General features: G+C 54.5%; 1 protein-coding gene across 4 annotated transcripts; it reads left to right on the top strand.

The window, feature by feature from the left end:
• On the top strand, positions 1 to 23,611 carry MGAT1 (alpha-1,3-mannosyl-glycoprotein 2-beta-N-acetylglucosaminyltransferase). Of its 4 annotated transcripts, none has more exons than XM_055126627.1 (3): positions 1 to 148; positions 1,386 to 1,797; positions 21,180 to 23,611. In XM_055126627.1, the coding sequence occupies exon 3, from the start codon at positions 21,276 to 21,278 to the stop codon at positions 22,611 to 22,613; it is 1,338 nt and encodes a 445-aa protein (XP_054982602.1). In that variant the 5' UTR covers positions 1 to 148; positions 1,386 to 1,797; positions 21,180 to 21,275; the 3' UTR covers positions 22,614 to 23,611. The 4 variants fall into 4 exon arrangements, with proteins under 4 accessions (XP_054982602.1, XP_054982600.1, XP_054982601.1 ...); XM_055126625.1 differs by lacking the exon at positions 1 to 148 and adding an exon at positions 254 to 383; XM_055126626.1 differs by lacking the exon at positions 1 to 148 and adding an exon at positions 651 to 1,242.
• Positions 23,612 to 24,800: the final 1,189 nt, after the last annotated feature.

Raw genomic sequence — 24,800 nt, 5'->3', positions numbered from 1 at the left:
GCGGCCTCCGGCTCCCGGTCGGCCCCGCCCTTCCCGGTCCCGGGGTCCCCGCGTCTATGCCCCAGAACTTCGTCGTCCTCAGTCCTGGGCAACAGTGACAGCAGAACCACCTCAGTTCCTGTTAGCCCGTGGCCGGGTCGGGTTCCGGGTAGGACGGGGCGCGGGGGGCGTGAGGACGCCGAGGAGGGGGCGGGGGGCGTGGCGTCACTTCCGGCGGGGCGGAAGTGGCTGTGAGCGGCCGCGGGAGGGGCAGGAAGCGGGAGGGGGGCGGGCGCCGGGGCGGGGGGTGGGGCCTGGGCTGGCGCCGGGACTGGCCCGGGGCCCCGACTCCGACGTGGGGGTGGGCCCCGGCGCGCCGCCGGGACGGACCTGGCCAGACCCAGGTAACGATCGGACCAAGTAGGGCCGAGACTCACGGGCTGCGGGAGCGTGGGATGGGGGTGGGGGTCCGAGTCTGCGGAGGGCAGCAGAGGCTCCGTGAGCACCCGGCACCCCTGGGAGAAGGGTGGGAGGAGCTATAGTCTGGGCGGGGGAGGGGGTAGTCAAATGCCACGCCCCTACAGGAAGAGGGGTGTGTGTGTGTGTGTGTGTGTGTCTGTGAGTGTGTCTGTGTCTGTGCGTCTGAGTGTTTGTGTGTATGTGTGTCTGTGTCTGTGAGTGTGTCTGTCTGTGCATCTAAGTGTGTCTGTGTGTCTGTGTCTGTGTGTTGTGTGTGTGTCTTGTGTGTGTCTGTGTCTGTGCGTGTGTGTCTGTGTGCCTACGTATCTGTGTGTTACATGTGTGCCTTGTGTGTATGTCTGTGCGTGTGTGTCCGTGTGTGTGCCTGTGTGTGTGCCTGTGTGTCTGTGTGTGTTGCCACTGAGCCAAGACGTTGAAGCACGCTGTGGGCCTTGTTGCTGGCAGAGTGGCTGGCCTGCCACACTTCAGGAGAGAGCACTCTCAGGAATGGCCCGGGGAGGGAGTTGCACAGTCCCTGACACAGTTGAGAAGCAGCCCGGGGTGGGGAGCTTGGGAAGAGCAGAGGGGAGGAGCAGAGCGTGAATGTGGAAGGCCTGGATGGTTTCATTTCCAGCCGGAGGATCAAAACGCCGTGGACACTGGGGAGCTCAGGAGAGGTGGACGAGGAGGCGTCTCCGGGAGACAGTCTTGGCACACCCTCGTTGGCTGCTGTCAGAGAGAATAATCTCGGTCCCGAGCCCTCTGTGTTTGCCTGTGGATGCGTCTGTGCTCAGGGTGAAGCAGGTCCGGGTGGTACCCCAGTGGGGTGTTTAAGGAGGGATCTGGGACAGGTCAGGAACAAGTGGAGGAATGAGTGTAGGGAGATTCAGAGAAAGACTGGGTGTGTCAGAGGTTAGTGAGTGTTGTGGTATCTCCGTGGCCCACAGGTTCTCAGAGACAGCCCCTCGGACCATGCCTCTCCGAAGGCCAGCTTCTGCTCACAGCCTCCCGAGAAGACGGATGCACCTTTCTTCACAGGGGACATCTTCTCCCTGAGGCAGAGATGGGATAGTTTCTGTGACCTGCCCTCCGGAGTAGCTGGGCTGAAGAGTCTACCGAGTGAAGCCATGTAACCGCCCCTGGGAGAGAAGCTGAGGCCTGTAGTGGGGGGGAGGGGCGAGGACTTACCCCTTCCCCCCCAGACTCCTCCCCTTCAGAGTTTGCCCGAGCCCAGGATTTTGGACCCGGAGGAGAGAGCTGCGCCTTGTTTTGGTCTGTCTGATGTCAGATTCTCAATTTTGGAAGCGAAGTACTGACTGGGAGTTGTGACGATTTCCAGGGGAACAGCAAAGCAAAAAGGTAAGATGATATTTGGGGGGGTGGGGATCTTGTAGAAGTGACCAAGCAGGCCTCAGGGGTCACTCCTGGTAGTTGGGGCTCTGTCTGGGGGTGCTGGGTGCCCAGAGCTACCCTCGCAGTGCTCCGGGAGCCGTGTGGAGCTGGAGTGGACAGGGTGGTGCTAGGTCACTCATGATTGGGGCTGTGCGTTCAGACATGCTCCCGCCCATTGAGCTCTGTCCTGGCCCCAGATGCGGTCTTCTCTCATTCCCCACTGGAGAGCCTGCTGCTCCTCCCGAGAGTGGAGGAGGGCCAGCATGGCCACTGTCCATCCAGTGTCTCTGGGGACACCCTCCCTCTGATGGCCACACCGGCAGCTCTGCCCCTTCCCTGTTGTCCCAGTGCAGACTGTGCCCGAGTGGCAGTTGTGAGAGTAGGCCGGAGAGAACGGAGCCTTGGAAGGAGGTTCTGTAGGGCCCCTCCCGATACAGTGGGGTTCTGAGTCAATGGGCTGGAGCGGCTCCCCCGGGTTACTCCAGCAGAGGAGCTGATGGAGGAGAGTTGCCCTGGAGAGGTAGAAGGTGGTATAGGTCAGTGGTTTTCTTTTATTCCTTTTGTTCTGGGGCCATACCCAGCAGTGTAAGCTCTTATTCCTGGCTTGACGCTCAGGGGACCCTGTGGAGCACGGGGGATGGAACCCAGGTCAGCTGTGCACAAGGCAAGCACCCTCCCCGCTGTGCTGTTGCTCTGGTCACTGGGCTATGGACAGGTGCCTGTCCACTGGTCTAGGTCCCTGAGTCCTGGGCTGCCTCTGTCCTTCCCTGGAGGGACCTTAGATCAGGACACCCCTAAGAAATGTCAGAGACCTAAATGCAGATGTCAGTCAGGATTTACATTCTCCGTCTGCCAACCCAGGGCCCGTCAGCTAGACTCAGCCTGCCTCTTCCTTCAGCCTGAAACCTGCGGTGATACATGTCCCACATTCTTCCTTGGTGGTTCCAGGAGCGAAGGAAGGAGGAATGGTTTGCAGAGATTCTGTGGCCCTATTGAGATCGAAACAGAATCACTCTAGTTGGACTCTGAGATGATGGCGTAGAGTAAAGCCCTGAGTTAGGAGGGAGAAGCTCTCATTGGATTTGGGGAACTGGCCAAAGCATCGGCCGCCCTTCATGGGACGTCTGGTCTGCATTTCCCCCTGTATCCTCGGCCCAACACCTGGGATCTCATAGTTATGGGTGGGGCGCATGGGTCCTGGGGGTGCTGACATGGTGCTACATGTTGCCTCAGGCTCTGCCGCCTGCCTCTGTTTTTTCAAATTTTGATTTAATTTTATTTTTATAAAGTAGTTCACAGTATTTGATTACATTTAATATGTGAACACCAATCTCACCACGATGACACCTTCCTACCACCATACTTTGGATGTTTCCGTCCTGAACCTCAACTCTTGCCCCAAAACAGAACCTAAATAATTTATTTTGTATTGTTCGTTATGAACCACTGAAAATGTTCTGAAAAAGTTTTCTTAGAGGAGAGTGTGTGAAGATTGTTGCATTTCACCCAGGGGCCATTAAGTTTTTCTATAAGAGATTACTAATATGTTGTTAAGGGTTAAACCTTCTGTGCAGATAGATAGATAGGTAGATAGGTAGATAGGTAGAGAAAGAGAGAGAGAGAGAGAGAGAGAGAGAGAGAGAGATACATAATATCCGTAAGAATATATTTCCCTCTAAGATTGGTTACCTTCTACCTTAAACCCCATCAAATGTGCTGTGCCACTCACGAGTGGTGTGAGGTAGGAGATGTCCAGGGATAGGCTTACTCGTGGGTGAGGCTCGGCCTGAGCGTCTGGAGAGCCGCTGTGAGCATGGTGGAGGTTGAGTTCTGGAGGTTTTCGGCCGCTGGGGCTGGGACCCTTGGGGTGGAGAGGGGCCTCACCCGTCCCCCTCCAGGGCACCCCGAATGGGACAGCCTGGTGTGGGGTCAACGCGGCATGGCTCTGGCAGTGTTGTTTGATGCTCTCTTCCAAGAGAGAAAGACAATGCGTCTCTGGAACGTGGCTGTTGGTGAGATGATCTGGCACCAGCCAGAGGTGGCTTGTGGGGGTGACCGCCAAGTTGCTGGAAATGGGGACATGAGCGAAGGCCATCCCTTCCCGGTTCCATTGAACCTGGAGTTTTCACTCACAAGTCCCACATACCTGGGTTTTCTGCAGATTCACACGTGGGTGAGGCTCGGCCTGAGCGTGTGGAGGGGGCCGTGAGCATGGCTGAGGTTGAGTTCTGGAGGTTTCGGCTGCGGGGGGCAGGTCCCTCGGGGTGGGGAAGGGCATCACCTGCTCCCCTCCAGGCGCCCGGAGTGAAACCGCCTGGGGCGGTGTCTGCCTCGGTCCTCTTAAAGCAGAGTGGCCTGGCCAGTGAGCCTCAGAGAGAGGGGTGGGGAGCCAGAGAGCAGCCCGGACAGAGGATGCTGTTGTGGAGTGAGCACGTGGCCTTCCTTCCACGCCACTTTTCTCTCTACCCTTTTATTTATTTTGGGGCCACAACCTGGCCATGCTCTGGGCTGACTCCCGGGCTCTGAGCTCAGGGATCACTGCTGGCCAGGCCTAGGGCACCTTGAGGGGGTGTTGAGGGATCGAACTTGGGTCAGTCGCCTGGAAGCCAGTGCCCTGCCCATTGTACTATCTCTCTAGCCCCGCTCTCCTGCTCTTTAAGATGACAGTATGTTTACAGACATCTCATAGTAATTTTTAATTTAATTTAATTTTTGTTTTGTTTTTGGGTCACACTGCAATGCTTAGGGGTTACTCCTGACTCTGCACTCAGGAATTATTCCTGGCGTTGTTCCGGGTATCATATGGGATGCTGGGATTGAACCCAGGACAGCCTTGTGTAAGGCAGATGCCCTACCCACCGTGCTATGGTTTTAGCCTGGTGGTGCTGGAGGTTGAATTCATGACCCTGTCCCTGCAAGCCTCTCTCTCTCTCTCTCCTACCAATGAGCTCTGCTGCTGACCTCGCCCCTTAGATTTATTTATTTTTTTTTCAGGCCCTGTTCCCTTCCCCTCAGATCTGTTCAGAGTTCCTGTCTCACTTCATCTCCTCTCCTTGTAATTCAGTTGCCAGTGTTGTGCTGGCACAAGCTGTGAATGAACAGAGACAGCTCAGAATAGGATAGTGAATTTATTAGAAACTCAAAAGAGAAAGAACTTGGAGCCTCGTTTGCTGAGAGGGTTTCTCTTTTATTCTCTAAGAGTGGGCTACAATCACAGACATCCTTATTAGTGGAGTAGGGGATACAGAGGTAATAAGCAAAAGGAAAACAAGCAATGCATCCTTCCCACATGGTAGGACCTTTAGGTGCCCAAAGAAGAAAGTGTTAGCAAAATCTTGCCCTTTGATGTGGCCTTCATGGGCAGGCCCAGTGCACCACCGTAAATCTGGTGGGCTTGTGGGCTCAGTTGATTGGGATCATAGAAAGAAAGCTTCTTCCTTCCTTCTCTTGCTTAGCCTAGGGGTCAGTTTCAGCTTCCCAGTCCCCATTACATCTTCTTAGTTCTCATTACAGTTTCATAATTCTCATTACATACAGTTTCTTATTTGCAATTTTTAATTTGTCATTACAGGCAAGACACGTCCTTGGAGAGGTGTTGAACATTTTGATAGAGCGGGCGATGGTGACCTTGGAGAGGCCTGGGAATTTGACTTCTAGGGACCAATGAGATAGGACACCAGGGATGGCACTTGCCTTGCACATGGCTGACATTCCTCAATCCCCAGCATCCCACAAGTCCCACCAGGACCCCAGAATGAAGAGTCTGGAGAGCACTGCTGGTGACCCAAAAACCAAAAGGAAAAGAAATTTCTAGTACCACTTTTCTCTTTCAGTTGCCGTGTAATACCTCTGTCTCACGTTGGCTGGAAGGGTAGTAACAGTAAGGTTATTTGCAAACTGAAAATCATGTCCTTGGACCCCCAGTGGCCAGAAGGCTAGGGAGGCAGGCGTGGGTAGGGTCTCTGGCTTTTGTGTAGTCGCTAGTTTGGGGTAGCCCCTTTGAGGCTGAGTTTCTACTTTACTTGGGCAGGGACACACCTAGCTCAGGGGTCACTCTTGGTGGGACTCGGGGGACTAAGGATGAACCCAGGTCAGCCACCTGCAAGACAAGTCCTGCTGTACTGTCTCTCTGACTCTGGGTTTCTTGAGAAGGTGGTGATTTTCGGGGACATGTCACCTTCCCTAGCCAGAGTCTTGTGCCAACTTTTTTTTTTCTTTTCTTTCTTCCTTTTTTGTTTTTTGGCTTTTTGGATCAGATTCCGGCAATGCTTAGGGGCTACTCCTGGCTCAGCTCTCAGGAATAACTCCTGGCGGTACTCAGGGTGGTGTTGGTGGGCCCCACGGGTGGCTCATGTGAAGTGGGGAGGAGAAAGACGGTCACTTTTTCCTATCCGCCTCTGCCACCGGGAGCCAGGGTTACTGGATTCTTGTCCCGCCTCACAGAAAGGAATTTCAGGAGTAGACAAGCAGCAAAGTAAAACAGATTTTATTTGGAGGTTTTTGAAGAGGAGGAGGAGGAGGAGGAGGAGGAGAGAGAGAGAGAGAGAGAGAGAGAGAGAGAGAGAGAGAGAGAGAGAGAGAGAGAGAGAGAGAGAGAGAGAGAGAGACGCACCCAAGGGAGAGTGTGTGCTTCCTCAAAGATGGAGAAGGCCTGAATGGCCTTGATGCTTTTATATGCATATTCTTTTTATTTTATTTTATTTTTTGTTTTCTTATAATTTGGGTTTTTTTTTTTTTGCTTTTTGGGTCACACCCAGCGATGCTCAGGGGTTACTCCTGGCTTTGCACTCAGGAACCACTCCTGGTGGTGTTTGGGGAACCATATGGGATTCCAGGGATCGAACCCGGGTCGGCCGCGTGCAAGGCAAACACCCTACCCGCTGTGCTATCGCTCCAGCCCCTAATTTGTTATTTTTAATTTATTTTTATTTTTTAATGAATCACTGTGAGACAGTTACAGACTTAGAAACTTTCGTGCTTACATTTCACTCATACAATGATCAGGTTATATACATATTCTTAGGGTTGCCTTTGTCAGGAGTTTTCTGACAAAGATGGGGTTGATCAGGTATTGTATCAAAGGAATAGCTTTGAAGTTTCTGGTTAATCTCTTTCAAGTCCTTAATTTTTTCTCTATCTCTGCTGAAGTCATCTCTCTAGGGGTCCAGCCTCCTTACGGTCTGTTACGGATTGGCGCCAGGTGGGGTCTTATCAGGCCTTTGTTCCTGCTCTCTACAAGGTTGGCTTTCGCAACTTCAGGGCTGTTACTTCCCAGGAAATTTCCTACCATTGCCTTGGGGGACGTGGGGGGCTTCCTTACCTGCCTGCCTACATCAGGGGGACCATGTGGGATGTCTGGGGATTAAACCCAGGTCGGCCTTGTGCCAGGCAAACACCCTCCCTGCTGTACTATCGCTCCGGCCCCAACTTTTGTTTTGTTTTGGGGCCACACCTGGTAGTGCTCAGGGCTTACCCGACTGCGCTAAGGAATTACTCCAGGCAGGCCCAGGGCACTATATGGGCTGCCAGGGATCAAACCTGAGTCAGCTTCATGCACGGTAGGCACCCTACTTGCTGTACTATTGCTCTGGCCCCCGTCTTGTGCCAACTTCTGCTTTGGGCCTAGAATTTCTAGTGTTCCCTCAGAAAATGGTGTGTTCCTGGGGCATCTTTGCATCCCTCTTTCTTGATTGTTTTTTGGACCACAACTGGCAATGCTTAGGGCTAACTCCTTCCTGTCTGCTGAGGGAGTGGGGATCCACACACACCTTTGAAAATGTCCCCTGTGGTGTTGGGGTGGGCTGTGTGGTGTCAGGGATCAAACTCAGGTCCTCTTGGCTACAAGGCACACACCCTCGGCCCCTTCTTTCCTGGTCTTTCCAGGATTCACATCTTTACGTGTTCTCTTTTTTTGTTGTGTTCTTGTTTTGGGGCCACACTGCCCAGGGAGCATTCCTGCAGGGCTCAGGGTGATATGGATTGCCAGGGATCAAACCCGGATAGGCCACATGCAAAGGAAGTTCCCTGCCTGCTGTCCTTCCCCTGTGGCCCCTTCATCTGTTCTCTTTTCTTTGCTCTTAATGCTCTCTGAGTTGCTTTGAGAGGCCAGGAAATTTGGAGGAGGAGGAGAGGGGAAGATAACTCTGAAAACATTGCTGCTATGTTTTCTGATGGTTTTGAGCCAGTATCTGGCTTACATATATGTTCAGAGCCTGAATTCTTTTCAACGTCTGACAAAGTTCCAGTGTGTCTTGGCCCTGGCTTCAGGGAGAATCATTTCCTAGAATAATGTTCACTTTCTCTTCTCTCCCTGCAGTCCTCTGAGGAAGATAGGGCAGACAGGATAGAGTTTTGCCCCTTCTCTTTTATCATGTCATCATCAGAACTTCCTGTTCCTTCCATAGTCATTGAATCCAGTCCTTATTCCATCTCCAGATGCTAGCCCTGGACTGCTGGCTTTTCCCTGCTGTCTTCCATCAAACTTTCTCCTGGAATCTACAAGCTAGAACCTTACACCTTTTCTTCTTCACATTAGTTTGACACCTCACCTGGGTTTCTTCTTGCCTCTCAGAACAAAGTTTGGTACTTGCTTCCATTCAAGAATTCCGTTTATCTCAGTTCTCTAGCCAGGCCCTTGATTTATTTAATTCTGCTCTCACAGGGGCAGGGAGCTACATCCAGTGGTGCTCAGCACTGATTCCTGGCTGGCTCTGTGCAGGGACCCTTGGGGTGTAGGGGATCGAGTCTGGGCCAGCTGCGTGAAAGGCAAATGCCCTGCCTGCTGTACTACCTCTCTGCCCCCTACCAAGAGCCTCCCTGCTGTGTCTGCTGTCCTCACTCTGCCCTGGACAGTTCTTCTTTGATTGCTCTGTTAGGCTTGGATTGTAGTGATGGGGTGTGACTTCAGGTTCTTTTCCCCATGGAACTGCTACAGATGGAAAAGGGTTAGAGTTAGAATTGGGAGTCTGAATCCAGCCAATGGTTTTCTCCCCATTTTAGCCTGTCCAGTTCACCTTGTTCTTGATATAGGTAGTTCTTGATACTTTGGTCTGTTTTGTTTTGAAAAAAAAATTTTTTTTTTTTCTGAATTTTGGACCACATACAGGGCACTGTTCAAGGCTTATTCCGACTTCTTTTTTTTTTCTTTTTGAGCATGGCCTCAAGCTTCTTGCCAGTCTGTGCAGTCAGGTTAGCTTGAGACTGGGACACACAAACACTGCACACATGTATGTACACTTCAGTGGATATACACGCACACGCGTCCAGCCTCACTACTGTGTCAGCTGTTCTCACTGCTCCTTCAGCATGAGACCCAACTTCCAGTTGCTGCTACTCCAGGGCTCAAAGGGTGGGAGTGGCCACCACCTTGGCCTGCAGGATTGCCTGGGTGAATAGGCTTCCCCTGAGCTCTCGGGGGGCCCAGGCCTTCTGCGCAGACTGCTCTTGCCACAAGCCGATGGGGCACTCAGAGCTGGGCTCTGGCTTGGGGAGGCCTCTGTGCAACTTTGTTTTTATCGCCTCACCCCAAGCCCCAGGCCTTGGGGCCTACTGGCCTGCTTAGCATTTCCCTAAACCGTTGTCTCATTCCGGGCTTCCTGTAGAAATGAGTCAGGGCGTGAAGTTACCGACCCCCCCACGCGGTGCCCTCTGCTCGGTTCCCTGGCACAGAGGGAGGCTCTTGGGCCGGTAGAGACCCTGGTCACGGGTAGGGCCAACCTCGCTTACCTCGGAAAGTCCATCCCCCTGCCTTCTAATAGGGTGTGAAAATCCATGATTTCAGTCCTAACTTTTTAGGCTGGGAGGGTCAGGTGACAGGGCCCTTTATCTAGGCCCCCGCAGCTCTCATTCCCACCCGCCCCCCGCAACAAGTCAAAAAAATAGAGGAAGAAAGAAATCAAACAACAGTCGGTTGTCGCCTGCCATTGCCAGCAGATGTTTCCCACCCGCCCCGCTTCTCTTGGGGTACCTGTGTCCTGTTTCACGCCCAGTACCTCATGTCACAGCCCCTCCCCCCATGCCCCGGAGCAAAACATTGCAGGGTGCCCAGCTGCTTTGCCCTGGGTTTGGTGAATGCGCCAGGGCGGTGGTGCTGGCAGCCTGGCCCGGCCCGGCTCTAAAGCTCCCCTCCGTCGCCCCCGCTTTCGGCTCTCGCCCGGGTTGCAGGCTGAGAAGGGTGTGGGGGGCCGTACAGAGGACCGTGGCTGTGGGGGGTGCTGGGGGCGCCAGGGGGCTGCTGCATCCACAGTGCCTTGGGAAGTGGGAGGCCTGGGAAACTTCGGGTCCCGGGAGCGAATGACAGCTGAGTGGGCAAGGAGGCGGTCAGGAGAAGGCGGGCTGTCCCGGCAGGCCCGCCCGGACCTGGTCATTCTCCGCCCCCCGGTTCCGCCCCTGATTGTCCATGCCCCTCCCCGCCGGCCCCGCCCCCGCGCCGGCCGGCCCCGCCCCTCCCGCCGGCCCCGCCCCTCCCCCGCCGGCCACGCCCCCGCGCTCCCCGGGGAAGGGCCACGTTGCCGCCTGGCAGCCGGTCCCGGAACGCGCTCGGGGTCCGGCGGTCGCGGGCCGCCGGGCAGTTTCTCTCGGGCCGAATTCGGTGTCGGGAAGTTGGTTGGACGCGGTGAGTAGGGACCTAGGACGCGGGCGCCCTTCGGCGGCGGGGCTGGGCGCGGGAGGGCGCGAGGCCCGCCGGGGGCAGCTGCCCCGGGGCCGGGAAGGGGAAACTGTGTGGCCCCAGAGGGCCGGGCGGGGGTCCGGTTCGGCCCCGCAGGGTGCCCCGTGCGTGGGGCCGGGAGGGGGTTGGGAGGGGCGGCTGCTCTAACCCTTCCCAAGAAGTACAGGACGAGTCTGCGTGCAGATTGGCGAGGAAACTTTCCCTACCTGTTCGCTGCGGTCCGCGGCGTGGGAGGGTGGGCATCGCCGGCAGGGTCCGCGTCTTGCAGACCGCGGGCGGGGGAGCACGGGACCGCTCGGCAGTGTCCCCACCCGGCGGGGGCCCGCGGCCAGCCGGCGCACGGGCTAACCCTGCCCAGTGGCCTGTTGACTTAAACCTCGCGTCCGAACATCTGAGATGTTGTCCAGCTGTGTTTGTGCGCGTGGTGCCTCGCAAGTGGGTGTTTTTTTAGGTGCCCGAATCCTGCAGTCTGACCCTGCCCATCCCGGTGGGCCCCCGTTTCTGCCCTTTCTTCCCTGTGGCCTTGGGACAGGTTAATTTCAGTCCCTTCGAGGACCTGGTACAGACCAGGGTCCTGGGAACCGGATCAACCCACTTCCTGTGCTTAGATGGAGACCCCAGTGGGTCAGGGAAGTAGTTGGGCGACTGCAGAGGGCTGTTGCCAGTGCTGGTGCTGAGTTACCAGAATCACAGACATTCAGGCTCTTTTCCTGCCCCAGCCGCATCCTTCCCCAGTCCCTTTTCCTTTTCCAGGATGAATAACCTGAATACCTTCCCCCTAGGTTTTATTCCCTAAGCCCGTGAATTATTTAGTTGGTCTTCTCTGGCTTCCTTTCCGATCTTCCTCTCCTGCTGAAATTATACAGCCTGGGACATGATACAGGAGTCCAGCAGGCTAGTAATGAATGGGAAATAATTCACTTAGTTCTCCATTATGTGTGGTATGTTCCGTCCTTCTGGATTAAAAAAAAAAAAACATCAACAGTAACTTTCTGTTGCTTATATTTGGGCCACACGTGGCGGTACTCAGGGCTTCTTCCTGGATCTGGGCTTTGTAATCATTCCTGGTGCGTTCCAGGGGCAATGTGGGGTGCCAGGAATCAGACTTGGGTCTGCCATGCGCAAGGCAAGCACCCCACCTGCTCCACTGTCGTTCTGGCCCCGTCCTTCTGGATTTTCAGACCCAAGTTTGAAACATGCTAGTGAGATTAAGATAGAAAAGGAGGGGGGCTGGAGCAATAGCACAGCGGGTAGGGCGTTTGCCTTGCATGCGGCCGACCCGGGTTCGATTCCCAGCATCCCATATGGTCCCCTGGGCACCGCCAGGGGTAACTCCTGAGTGCAGAGCCAGGAGTAACCCCTGTGCATTGCCGGGTGTGACCCAAAAACCAAAAAAAAAAAAAAAGATAAGAAAAGGAGGTCTGTCAATAGCCACCCCCCCCACCCCTAACTCCCTGTAATTTAAAAAAATCTAAGACTTAAAAACTGTAAGACTTTTCTGTGAGTGCTCACCAGGGGAAGCTGATTGTCTGCTGTTCTCTTGCAATCTAAGAAACTTAAAAAAAAAAAAATCAGAGTGGGGACTAGCTGAGAATGCCAGGAAATCAGACTTAAGAAGAGATCACGCAGCTCCAGCAGCCCTTCCTGTGAAGAAATTCAGACCCATAACCATGACTGGAGCCTGCCCCACCCCCTGGGCCTGGGTGCCCTGGGTTTGGGCTGAGGGTTTTTGCATGTTAAGAAGATTCACTCCTCACTTCCCACCAGTGTACAGATGACTTTGTACTCTGGCGTGTAACAGCTGTGTCCTGTGGAAAGAATTGTGTGAACTCTCCAAATCAAAACCAGTGTGAGTCTGTGCCTTGCAGGCTAATGTCATTAAAAACAGGGTGAGGTGGGGCATTGCCTTGCAAACAGCTTTCTGACCCCGGTTGAATCCTCTGCATCCCCTGTGGCCCCCCAGTACACCAGGAGTAGTTCCTGAGTATTGAGATAGGAGTAATACCTGAGCACTCCTGGGTGTGGCCCAAAAACAAATTTAAAAGGCAGGGTTATGGATTTTTATAAAGGGAATGAGGAGCCAAAGAGATAGTACAGAGGATTGCATGGGCAAGACCTAATCTACCCCACTAACACCCGACCCCCTTGTACGGCCAGAAGTGATCCACTGGGTATGGCCCAGAAACTGAAAATAAAACTTAAGGTCCAGAGTGTAGGGTACTTGCCTTGTGTGTGGCTGACCCACATGTGATGCACCCCATATGGTCCCCCGAGCCCATCAGAGTGATCCCGAGTGCAGAGTCAGGAATAAGACCAGGGTACTTCCAGGTGTGGCCCCCAAAACAAAATGAAAAAGAAGGGAAGGTGTGGCGTACTGTCTTCTTCTCCCAAAGGCCACATCCACAAATCCCGCATAAATACAGCTGAATCTTGTCCGTTTCCCACCAAACACTGGGGACGGTGGCTCTCTGCCCTTCAGTGTGCTTAGGGACCTCTGGCCCTCCAAGAACTGCGCAGAACTCAGCAGACGTGATCCAGGCTGGACCGTGAGTCTCTTCACTGGGCTTGCTCACTCTCTTGGGACTCTCACCTTGGGTCCTGGCCAGTGTGGCTCCAAGAAATCCCCAGGCCATGAGAAGATCTTGACTGGAGGGGTTTGGAGTGATAGGACAGTGGAGAGGGCACTTGTCTGGCACATGGCTAAGACCTGAGTTTGATCCCCATCACGCCATATGGTCCCCGGAGCCCAGCCAGGAGTGATCCCTGAGCACAGCTGGATGTGACCCCCAAGACAAACAAAAAGGTCACAGGGAGGGTTGGAGCCAGCAGTCCCCGCTCCGGCAGGCACCTTTACAAAGCCATGTGGACGAGAAGCCTTTAGAGGAGCTGGCCCAGGTCTTAGTGTTGCTGTCAGATCCTCCCGCCCTGTTCAAATTCCAGACCAGTAGCAGCAGTGAGGGGTAAAGGTTTCCCGTGCTTTAAGCCAGGAAGCGTTTCCTTACTCAGCAGTAGATAGCTAATGAGGAAGTGGGTCTGGGTGAAAGCACAGCCTCCAAATTGCTGAGCACAGGACAGGAAAAGTAACTGCCAGTGTGTGTGGGTTTTTTGTTTTGTTTTTTGGGCCACACCCGACAGTACTCCGGGTTTGCTTCTGGCTCAAGGATCGTTCATAGCTGTGTTCAGAGGGACCATAAGGGGTGCCAGGGATCGAATCCCGGTCAGCCACGTGCAAAACAAACACCCTCCTGGCTGTGCTACTGCTCTGGCCCTGCCAGTGTTTGTTAAGGCTGCTTAGATGGTCTCTTACTGAGGTTGTCAGGTTCTTCCTGCTGCATTAACAGATCGCCCCCACATCAAGTGGCTTACAACCTCAGAGTTGTCTAGTTCCTGTTTTGGGGTTTTCTTGTTTTTGGGTTTTGGGCATCACCCAGCAGGGCTCAGGGGCTTCCTCTTGGCTCTCTGCTCAGAGATCACTCCTGACGGGGTTCAGGGGCCCTTCTGCTGTGCTGGGGAGCGAGCTCAGGTCAGCTACATTGCAAGACAAGCGTCCTCCCGCTGGGCTAGTCCTGTCAAGGCTTGTTAAGGCTACTTCTCTCTTACTGAGTGTTCCAGGTTCTTTCTGCTGCGTTAACAAATTATCTCCAAACCGAGTGATGGTTCACACCCTCAGAGTTGTTTGATTCCTACCAGCTGTCTGAGTTTTTGTTTTGTTTTGTTTTTTCATTTTGGGGCCACAATTGCCAGGTCTCAGGGCTTCCCCTGGCTTTGTGCTCAGGAATCACTCCTGTGGTTTCAGGGGACCCCGTGCAGTGTCGGGGATCCAACCTGGGTCAGCGGCATGTAAGGCAAGCACCCTCCCTGCTGTGCTGGTCTTTTGTGAAGCTGCAGTGAGACCCAGTTGAGGTAGGGATCCTCCTGGAGGGGTTCTTCCCGGACTTGGCGCTTCGTTCTGGCTGTCTGCTAGGACTGGAGCTGGGGCTGTGAGCTGCGGTACCTGTCAGTGCTCTGTCCGTGTGGCCTGGACCGGCTGACCTTGGTCACGGGGTTCCAGCAGCAACATCTGGAGGTGGGCTTTCTCAGGTGGAAGCAGCCTTGTCACCTTGCAGGAACTAACCTTACAAGTTACAGGACACATTCTCTGGCATTACAGTTCAAAAAGAAGAAATTTGGGGGCTTGCCCAGAGGGAAGGGCTCTTACCTTGCACACGGCCCACCTTAGTTCGATCTCCAGCACTTACATGGCACCCTGAGTACTGCCAGTAATCATTCCCAAGCATCGCTGGGTGTGTGCCTCCCCTCCCCGTCAAGAAATTCCTGTGACCAGCGGTGGGGTCAGTGGTGTGGAGTATTTGCTTTGCATGTCTTAGCAACCTGAGTTTCCTTTCTGGTGCCACATGGTCCCCTGAGTGCCAGGGGGTGTGGCCCCTAAACAAAAACGAAAAAGAAAATTTCTGGCTGAGTGAATCGTATAGCAGTCCTCTTTCCAGCCTCTGGGACTTTACACCTGCACCAATCACTGTTGGGCTCAGGGGTCATGGAGCCTTTTCTCCTGAGGAGCCTCAGAATCTGCCGCCCCAGATTCTCTTACAGTGTGGACAGGAAAGATAAGATGCCTGGTGGACAGGTGGGCCTGGCTCTACCTGGCATGTCACAGAGGACCCGCTGGAATGGGCTTGATGTGAGGGTGGGCTTGGGCCAGAGACTGGCCAGAGCACAGACATACGAGTGTGCGAGTAGCCTGACTGGGGAAATGCGTCCCCTGCTGAGACTAACGCATCATGTGCCGTGTGCTTCACGCCTGGAAAGTACGCTGGAGTTGGTTCGTCGTGCAGGCCCCGGGGGTTCCTGCGGAGAAGTTGGACCTGTATTCCATGGTCTGTGGCCACCTCTGTGGTGCCTTAGGTCACCCCTGAGAGCAGGTGACTGTTGTAATCAGGTGAATACTGACAGGAATGCTCATTGTCTCTGGGAAGGTGGCCCTGGGGTAAGGGGACACAGCGAGTCATAAGCAGCTGCCTTAAGAGTTTAGATTAAAGTAGTTTTTTGTTTTGTTTTGTTTTGTTTGCCATACCCAGTGGTGTTTAGGGCAGACTCCTGGCTCTGTACTCAGGGATCACTCCTGGCAGGGCAGGGGGATGTTGTGTTGGGGATCAAATCTGGGTTAGCCACACACAAGACAAGCACCCTGTCTTCTTGTACAGTCTGACTCCAACCCCCATTTATTTAATTAAAGGGCTGTGATTTACAAAGTTATCAATAGTTCACTCTTAGACACACAGTGTTCTAGCATCAGTCTCACCACCAGTGTCAGCTGCCCTGCATCAGTGTCCCCAACGTTCCTCCCACCCACCCACCCCCAATGCCCCTCCTGCTACCTCGACTGGCACGTTATAGTTTGGTGGGTGTAGTTTAGACCTTGTGATTTCGGTGCTGTTGGTTTGGATGCAGAGCTCCACCATGGTACTGGTAGGCCGGGGCGCTTGACCCCTGCTCCCTTGCTCCTTCCCTTCTCATTTGTCAACTTCCTTCACCAGAGAAGGAAAAAAAAAATCAACAACCTCTATCACAAAAACAGGGAGAGGAAATGAACAGACTCTTCTCAGATGAAGACAGGCAGATGGCCAATAGGCACATGAAAAACTTTTTCTTTGTTGTTTTTTTTTTTTAAATGGGCCACATCTGGTGGTGCTCAGGGATCACTCCTGGTGGAGCTTGGCGGCCCCTATGGGGTTCCAGGGATCGAACCGCATTGGCCACATGCAAACAAGTGCCTTGCCTGCTGTGCTACTACACCAGCCTCCAAACCCATCTCTTCATAAGGAGAAAAGGCGAGGTTGGGGAGGTCGAGGGCTGGAAGTCATATGAGAGCAGTGAGCGTGTGTCTTATCTTTTCCATTTTCATTATTCTGAAACTGTTGAGGGCCGAAGGTGTTTCCAGCTTTGGGGATTTTTGCAGAAGTTAGACTGGGGCATTGCCCTGTAGTGTAAGGTAAGAAAGCTACCCCAGAACCCGGCGTGTTTATTTCTGTAGCAAGATGTACGAACAGGCGTTCGGAGTGTGATAAATAAGGCCTATAAATAGGTTTGAATCAGGTCAGATTTCACCAGTGCGATTTGGTTTGGTTTTCCTGCCAACCGATGGAGGAAACTTGTGTCTTCCTGTGCTTTGGGTGTCGGGATCTGCGGCATCCACCCGGATCCAGTGTTTCCCACGTCCCTCGGACCTGCTCTGCGACTCTGCTCGGGGGAGTGCGAGAGAAGAGAACTTGGCAGGTTTGGGGCAAGAAGTGATGCTGTGCAGACAAGGCAGCCACCCTTCCTTCGGACTCCCCAGGGAAGGGGTCGGGACAGACGTGCCCTGGGAGCTCGGCAGGGTCAGAAGCAGCACCCCGCAGGACCCAGAGGACCTGGCCAGGGTCCTGAGGCTGGCTCGGGGGTTCACGGCCTAGACGAAGGTCACTAGGGTCCAGCCACGACAGCCTGGGGGTGGCTCCATGTCTGGTGCTGTCACATGCCACACACTGTTCTCAGCCTGTTTCCATGATCTCCCCCCTCACAGCAGCCAGATGAGGCATTTGATTACGGGTTCCCATCTTTGAGGTGAGAAAATCGCACCAGGAATGTGAAAATACTGGAGGTGATGCTGCACAGGGCTGGCGGCCATCTGGTGTGCCCTGGTTCCCGGGGCCAAGCCTTCTCTGGGGGCAGACTCAGGACGTGGGTTTCTGGACAGGGAATACAGCGGGGAGGGCACTGCCTTGCACATAGCTGACGTGGCGTGAACGCGACATCCTGTAGGGTCCCCCGAACCCTGCCAGGAGTGAGGCCTGAACACTGCTGGGTGTGACGACCACAACCCCCCACTCCCAGCCCTCCAAAACCAGAGAAGAGACAAATCATCACTTTTTGGGGGTCTTTGCGGCCTTGGCTGGCCAGTGCTGGCTCTCTGGGTGGCTGTCCCTCAGACACAGCCAACTATGGAACGTGTGGCGGGCGCTGTGCACACGGTGCCTGGTGGACCTGCGGGAGCACACCCTGCAGGTGTGTGGAGAATCGGCAGTGGTAGCCAGTGCTGGGGTGTACCTGTGCAGGAGTGGGGGGCCTGAGAACGGGACTCTCCGAGCACACGGTGTGGGTCCGTGGTGAGCTCAGCGAGAGGACAAGGGCTATGGCCCTGCTGGACCGAGGCAGGGGTTCTTGTGGGCCCTTCCCTTTGTATCCAGATGGACCGAAATATGCCAGGCTTAGAATGGTGGGTCTGGTAGGGGTCGTTGAGGCTTAGGGTCGTGGGTGTGGGCCAGCGAGTGCTAATTCCTGGGGTCCAGTAATGTCTTTCCCAATTCTTTAGAGTCAGGAGGATGGATGTAGGACCTTTGGGTTTTGCCTGCCCTCTGAGAGCTTGATGGTCAGCCAGAGGCAGGTCTGCCCCTCTCGACCTGAGACCAACTCAGGCCTCTCCTCCTCTCCCTTCTCCCCTCCCTCCCTTGCTTTTATCCCTCCTTTCTTCCTTCTTGTATGTGGGTCACCTAGCAGTGCTCAGGGTTCACTCCTGGCTCTGTGCTCAGGGATTACTCCTAGCAGGCTCAGGGGACCTTGTGAGGCAACAGGGATTGAACCCAAGTCAGCTGCATGCAAGGCTTGCTTGCTTGCTTTCCTTTTTCCTTCCTTCCTTCCTTCCTTCCTTCCTTCCTTCCTTCCTTCCTTCCTTCCTTCCTTCCTTCCTTCCTTCCTTCCTTCCTTCCTTCCTTCCTTCCTTCTTTTCCTTCTCTTCCTTCCTTCCTTCTTTCCTTCTTTTCCTTCTCTTCCTCCCTCCCTCCCTCCCTCCCTCCCTCCCTCCCTCTCTCCCTCCCTCCCTCCCTCCCTCCCTCCCTTCCTTCCTTCCTTCCTTCCTTCCTTCCTTCCTTCCTTCCTTCCTTCCTTCCTTCCTTCCTTCCTTCCTTCCCTTCTTTCTTTCTTTCTTTCCTTTTCTTTTTTCTTTTAGGGTCATGCCTGGCAATGTTCAAGGGTTACCCTGGCTCTGCACTCAGGAAATACTCCTGGCAGTGCTCAGGGAACCATCTCGGATGCCAGGGACCGAACCCAAAGGCAAACGCCCTACCCGCTGTGCTATCACTCCGACCTTGGATGCCTTCCCTTCTATACTATCTCTCTGGCCCCAGCATTTTTTTTGTGTGTGTGCCTTAGTATATTTTATTCTCCCACTAAACTGCATTTTTTCCTTTATTCTCCTGTTGCTAGGACTTTAGAGCATTTCTAGCATTTCACAAGTCTGAAGGGAAGTGGTATAAATACATAAGCTTTCATTATTCTTGGGAATATATAGTGGGATGGGGGAAGGGCCTGGGCCTTTTGTGGCAGTGCTGTTTCGCTTTGTCCAGCACGGGGTTCCCAGCATTGCTAAGGGCAGCAAGCAGTGCTGGGGATCGAGCCCCGGCTTCTGCATGTGATACGCCCTCGCTAGCCCTGGTATATATGTATATGAAGAAGTGGACTTGCTTGGACTGGCTAGGTTGTAGGATAACTTTTGGCCTGCTCTATAAAAGGCCATTAGTTCCATTCCTCACAAAAATTACCTCACATGAAATCTCAAACCGCAGTCTAACAGGGAAAGAAAAACCTTTGTGACTTCAAGTGAAGCAAAAATTCCTGTATACATAGTGTCAAGAGCATGGTAAGTTTTTGAATGCCTGCCCATCTGATGAGTGAGAAATCTTTGATTTTGTTTTTTGGGCCATAATCTGCCATGTTCAGGGACTCCTCTGAGGACCATATGGAGTGCCAGGGTCAAACCCGGGCTGACCACATGCAAGGCAAGTGCCCTTCCTGCTGTACTGTCACTCCAGCCATTCACTTGCGTTTTTTCATGCATAAGGTTCAATAACTTTTCATATGCCTTAAGGACCACTTAATTAATTTTTTAGTTTTTGGGTCACACACAGTGATGCTCAGGGTTCAGCTTCAGGGATCCTGGCTCAGCACTCAGGGATCACTGCTGGGGGTGCTTTCAGGGTCATGGGGGTTGCTGGGCATTGGGCATTGTGTTGTCCAGGACTTTTCAACAAGAATGCTTGGTCTTGGGCCAGAGCAATAGTTACAGCAAGTAAGGTGTTTGTCTTGTAAGCGGCTGACCCAGCTTCAGTCTCCGGCATCCCATATGGTCTCCCAAGCACTGCCAGGAGTAAACCCCTGAGCATCACTGGGTGTGACCCAAAAAGCAAAAAAATAAAAAGAATGTTTGGTCTTTTTCTTCTTTGTTTTTAAGTCTCTGAGGGTATGGACTCTGTTCAGTGTGTTGCCGACATTCTTCTCAATCTGTCATTTGTTGTTTGATTCAGCGTCTGGTGTTTTTAGCCACGAAATCTTCTATTTATATTTCATATGAGTTTGAATTGTCCTTACAAGCCTTTCTGAATAAACCCAAGTTATGGAGGAACTGACGCATGTTTTCTTTCAGCTACACTAGTTTAATGTTTTGGTTTTATTCCTTTGGCTGTATCCAGTGGTTCTTGGTGGAGGCAGGGGTCGGGGCGGCTGTGGTGCCAGGGTTCAGACCTGGGGCTCACACATGCAGGGTCTCTGTGATCCAGCTCTTTGACCCATCTCTGGGTCCTGCTACTTAACTGGCTTTGTTGTTTTGAGGCCACACCCAGTGATGTTCAGGCCTGACTCCTGGCTCTGCACTCGGGAATGAATCCTAGTAGGGCAGTCACCTGTTGTCCTATCACTTCTGTCCCTTCTTTCTTATTTTTAGTTTTTGGGTCACACCCGGTGGTGCTCAGGGCTCACTCCTGGCTCCGCACTCAGGAATCACTCCTGGTAGGACTGCAGGGATGCTCTGTGATGCCAGGGATCAAACCCGGTCAGCTGCATGCAAGGCAAGAGCCTTTCCCACTGTCCTATTGCTCTGATCCCCGTCATGGGCTCTTCTTAAAAGACGTATGTCTAAAGCTGACCAGATGGGCACTTCTGCACTTTGTCCAGCGGATATTGGTCACAGAGTGTTAGACAGACACATGGACTGTCCAAGCTTTTGGGTCACCTGGTCAGACCATTCATATGGCTCCATATGGGTGCTGCACCCTGGCTCCAAATACAGGAGCAGGATTTAAGTTGACAGCAACATTAGGACAGCGAGTGAGTGCATCAGCTTCCCGGCTGGGGGTGTCACACAGCCACTTGGCAGGAACCCTTAACCAGCAAAGAGGTTTCCGCTTCCTCTTCTTCTTTTGCCCACGTGTCTCCGTCTAAAAGACTCTAAACTGTTTTATTCTGTTTGTCCCTGGGCTTACAAGTCTGTTGCCCGTCTATATCCTAATACCAAGGACTATCCTGGCCTTGAGGGTGGGTTTTTGTTTAGGGGGGCCTGTAACCCACAGGCATATGACCAGTTTACACTTAAGGAAGTTGGCCAGCGTCCTGGCAGCCCCCTCCATGCCACTTGTAGTTTAATTAATTGGGGTTTGGGGCCACACCCAATTAATTGGTGTTAGGGGCATACTCCTGACCAGACTCTAAGACCCTTGCTGGTGCCAGGGATCAAATCCAGGTTGCCACATGCAGGGCAAGCCATGGCACTCCCAAGGGACCCCGGGTGCTTCAGTCTTGCCTAGACTCCCTCCCTACCCCCGGTTTTCCTTGGAGGGAAGTGAGATGACTCCTCTGCTCTCTTCTCCCCACCCAGGTGCAGGCTGCTCCCTGAAGCCAGCTTGGAGGCGGCGGCGTCCTGAGCAGTGCAGGTGGCTGGGCCCCGTGGCGTGCGTCCCCCGGCGGGGGCAGGATGCTGAAGAAGCAGTCGGCAGGCCTGGTGCTGTGGGGCGCCGTCCTCTTCGTGGCCTGGAACGCCCTCCTGTTGCTGTTCTTCTGGACGCGCCCCCCGCCCGGCCCGCTGCCCGCCAGGGGCTCGCTGGACGGCGACCCGGCCGGCCTGGCCGAGGAGCTGATCCGACTGACCCAGGAGGCTGAGCTGGAGCTGGAGCAGCAGCGGAGCCTCCTGCGGCAGATCCACGAGCAGCACGTGCGCTGGGGCCAGCAGCGGCGCCCGGCGCCCAGCCCTGCGCTGCCGGCCGCCCCTGAGACGGCGCCGCCCGCCGTGCTGCCCATCCTGGTCATCGCCTGCGACCGCAGCACGGTGCGCCGCTGCCTGGACAAGCTGCTGCACTACCGGCCGTCGGCTGAGCGCTTCCCCATCATCGTCAGCCAGGACTGCGGGCACGAGGAGACGGCGCGCGTCATCGCCTCCTACGGCGGCGCCATCACGCACCTGCGCCAGCCCGACCTCAGCGCCATCCCCGTGCCGCCCGACCACCGCAAGTTCCAGGGCTACTACAAGATCGCGCGCCACTACCGCTGGGCGCTGGGCCAGGTCTTCCATGCGCGCCGCTTCCGCGCGGCCGTGGTGGTGGAGGACGACCTGGAGGTGGCCCCCGACTTCTTCGAGTACTTCCAGGCCACCTACCCGCTGCTGCGCGCCGACCCCTCGCTCTGGTGCGTGTCGGCCTGGAACGACAACGGTAAGGAGCAGATGGTGGACGCGGGCCGGCCCGAGCTGCTCTACCGCACCGACTTCTTCCCGGGCCTGGGCTGGCTGCTGCTGGCCGAGCTCTGGGCCGAGCTGGAGCCCAAGTGGCCCAAGGCCTTCTGGGACGACTGGATGCGGCGGCCAGAGCAGCGCCAGGGCCGTGCCTGCCTGCGGCCCGAGGTGTCCAGGACCATGACCTTCGGCCGCCGGGGCGTCAGCCACGGGCAGTTTTTCGACCAGCACCTCAAGTTCATCAAGCTGAACCAGCACTTCGTGCCCTTCACGCAGCTGGACCTGTCCTACCTGCAGCGGGACGCCTACGACCGGGACTTCCTGGCCCGGGTCTACGGGGCCCCGCAACTGCAGGTGGAGGCGGTGCGGGCCAGCGAGCGCCAGGAGCTGGGCGAGGTGCGCGTGCAGTACACCAGCAGGGACAGCTTCAAGGCCTTCGCCAAGGCCCTGGGCGTCATGGACGACCTCAAGTCCGGGGTGCCCAGGGCCGGCTACCGGGGCATTGTCAGCTTCCTGTTCCGTGGCCGGAGGGTCCACCTGGCACCCCCGCAGACCTGGACGGGATACGACCCCAGCTGGAACTAGCTGCCTGTACTCCCCCCCACCACCTCCCTTGCCTTGGCATGGGTGGGCCACAGAAGCAGAACCGTGTGCCCCCATGGGTCCATTGATTTTTTTTTCTTTCTTTCTTTTTTTAATTCCTGCAGTGGCATTCGAGTGCACAGATGAGAAAGTGAGGGTTCTTCTCCATTCTCACAGGCTGGGGGGCGGTGTCAGATCAGGACTCCTTTCTGAAGGACACTAGGAGGGCTGGGCTGAGGAGACCACTGTGTGGTCCAGGAGATGCCTGAGCAGGTTGGAGTGCAAACTGCAAGTCTCCTTTTGGGGCGGACACAGAGAGGTTGGCCATTTTAATTCGTGGCCACCAGGCCCCTTGCCTTTCCTCAGCCTGGGCCTGAGCTCCCCCCCACACCAGAGCTTTCCCTGATTAGGGGCTGGAAGGCAGTGTTCCTGAGAAGCTGCGTGTGACCGCAGCGAGTCAGACCGAATTTCAGAAGTGTTGTGGGCCTGGTGGTCATCAGGGTTTACTTTCCATGTTTTTCCACATTTTTCCTGACCTCGTCTCATCCTTCGCAGCCCAGAAGTTTGAGATTCAAAGAGGGTAAATATAGGGAAGGACAAGCTCAGCCTCTCAGCTGGCTTCCAAGAGCAGGAGGAGAGGTTTTGAGGAGGGGGACGCCTTGATGTGCGTGTCTTTGTGCGTGTGCACACGGGCGGTGACCCAGGGGCCACCTGGCCACATCTCCCTGTCTCTGCACCTGGTCCCATTGTTCTGGGAGGGCTCCCTTCGGGCTCAGTGGGAGAGAGGTGAGGTGTCCACCTGGGTCAGCCTCCTGCCCTGCCAACACTCCCCCCACCTCACCCCCCCACAGTCCAGTCTGCCCAGCTGCCCAGATTGGGTCCAGGTGGCCGTTCCGCAAGGCAATGGGTATGTTCTGGTTTCCTTCCTAACCTCAGTTCACGGGAGAAAGGTGAAGCTACAGAATTATTTTCAAAAATAAAGGCCTCAGTTGTCTGCAAGACATGCGTGTGTTTGTGTATGTAGGAGGAAAGTTGGAGGCGGGGGAGGAGGGAAAGGGGCACGGGTGGGGGGGAATGGAGGAAGGAGAGAAGAGGAGGACGGGCTGGAAGGAAATGGGTCAATTGAAACTCAGGAAAGCCAGTGTGGGGCATCCTTGCTGGAGAACCGAGGGGTGTACTGTGGAAGAAGGGCAAGAGGGGCCTGGGCAGGGCCCAAGGCTTCGGACTTTGCTTCCCTTTGTCAGCCCTCGCTAGAGAGGGCTTGAGGCTTGCTGGAGTCTGAGGCAGAGCCAAGGCTGCTGCTCTGTGCTCTGGTGGATGAGGTGGGGCAGGGGGGTGGGGGGGCGTCACGTAAATCAGACATTTCCTGGGTTGGTTTTTATTACTCTTTTTTTTTTGGAGCCACACCCAGTGCTTCGCAGGGGTTACTCCTGGCTCTGTGCTCAGGAGTCACTCCTGCAGGTTCAGGGGTGATGTGCGATGCTGGGGATTGAACCTGGGTTGTCCATGTGCAAGGCCAGTGCCCTCCCCGGTGTACTGGCAGCATTACCCGGCCTTCTCCTGTGGCCAGTCCTTGTGTTCCACAGAACTGAAACCCCACTGACCTGCCAGCACGTGCCAGCACATAGGCGCTCCCTGTGGTCCAGTTCCTGGAGTCACCTGTGTGTATTTCTTTTTATTTTTTTAATTTTAAAAAAATTTAGTTATTTTTTAATTAGTGAGTCACAGTGAGGGTACAGTTACAGAGTCACACATTTCCGTGCTTGTTTTTCCCTCATGCAATGTTCGAGAGCCATCCCTCCACCAGTGTCCATTCTCCACCACCAATGAACCCGGTATCCCTCCCACCCCCCAATCCCAACCCCCCCACCCCACCCTGCCTCTGTGGCATATATCCTGGAGAAACAAAAAATATAATCGAAATGACATCTGCACTTACATGTTCATCGAGGCACTGTTTACAATAGCCAGAATCTGGAAAAAACCTGAGTGCCCGAGAACAGATGACTGTTTAAAGAAACTGGTACATCTTTACAATGGAATACTATGCAGCTGTTAGAAAAGATGAAGTCATGAACTTTGCATATAAGTGGATCAACATGGAAAGTATCATGCTAAGTGAAATGAGCCAGAAAGAGGGACAGACATAGATTGCACTCATCTGTGGAATATAAAATAACAGAATAGGAG

This window comes from Sorex araneus, chromosome 2 (assembly GCF_027595985.1).
Source record: "Sorex araneus isolate mSorAra2 chromosome 2, mSorAra2.pri, whole genome shotgun sequence".
In the NCBI taxonomy this organism is placed as follows: domain Eukaryota; kingdom Metazoa; phylum Chordata; class Mammalia; order Eulipotyphla; family Soricidae; genus Sorex; species Sorex araneus.
This window is presented reverse-complemented; position numbering and strand designations above follow the sequence as displayed.

What these genes read in the sequence shown, in the direction of transcription:
- MGAT1 (XM_055126627.1), top strand. Translation starts at nt 21,276, where the DNA reads ATGCTGAAGAAGCAGTCGGCAGGCCTGGTGCTGTGGGGCGCCGTCCTC.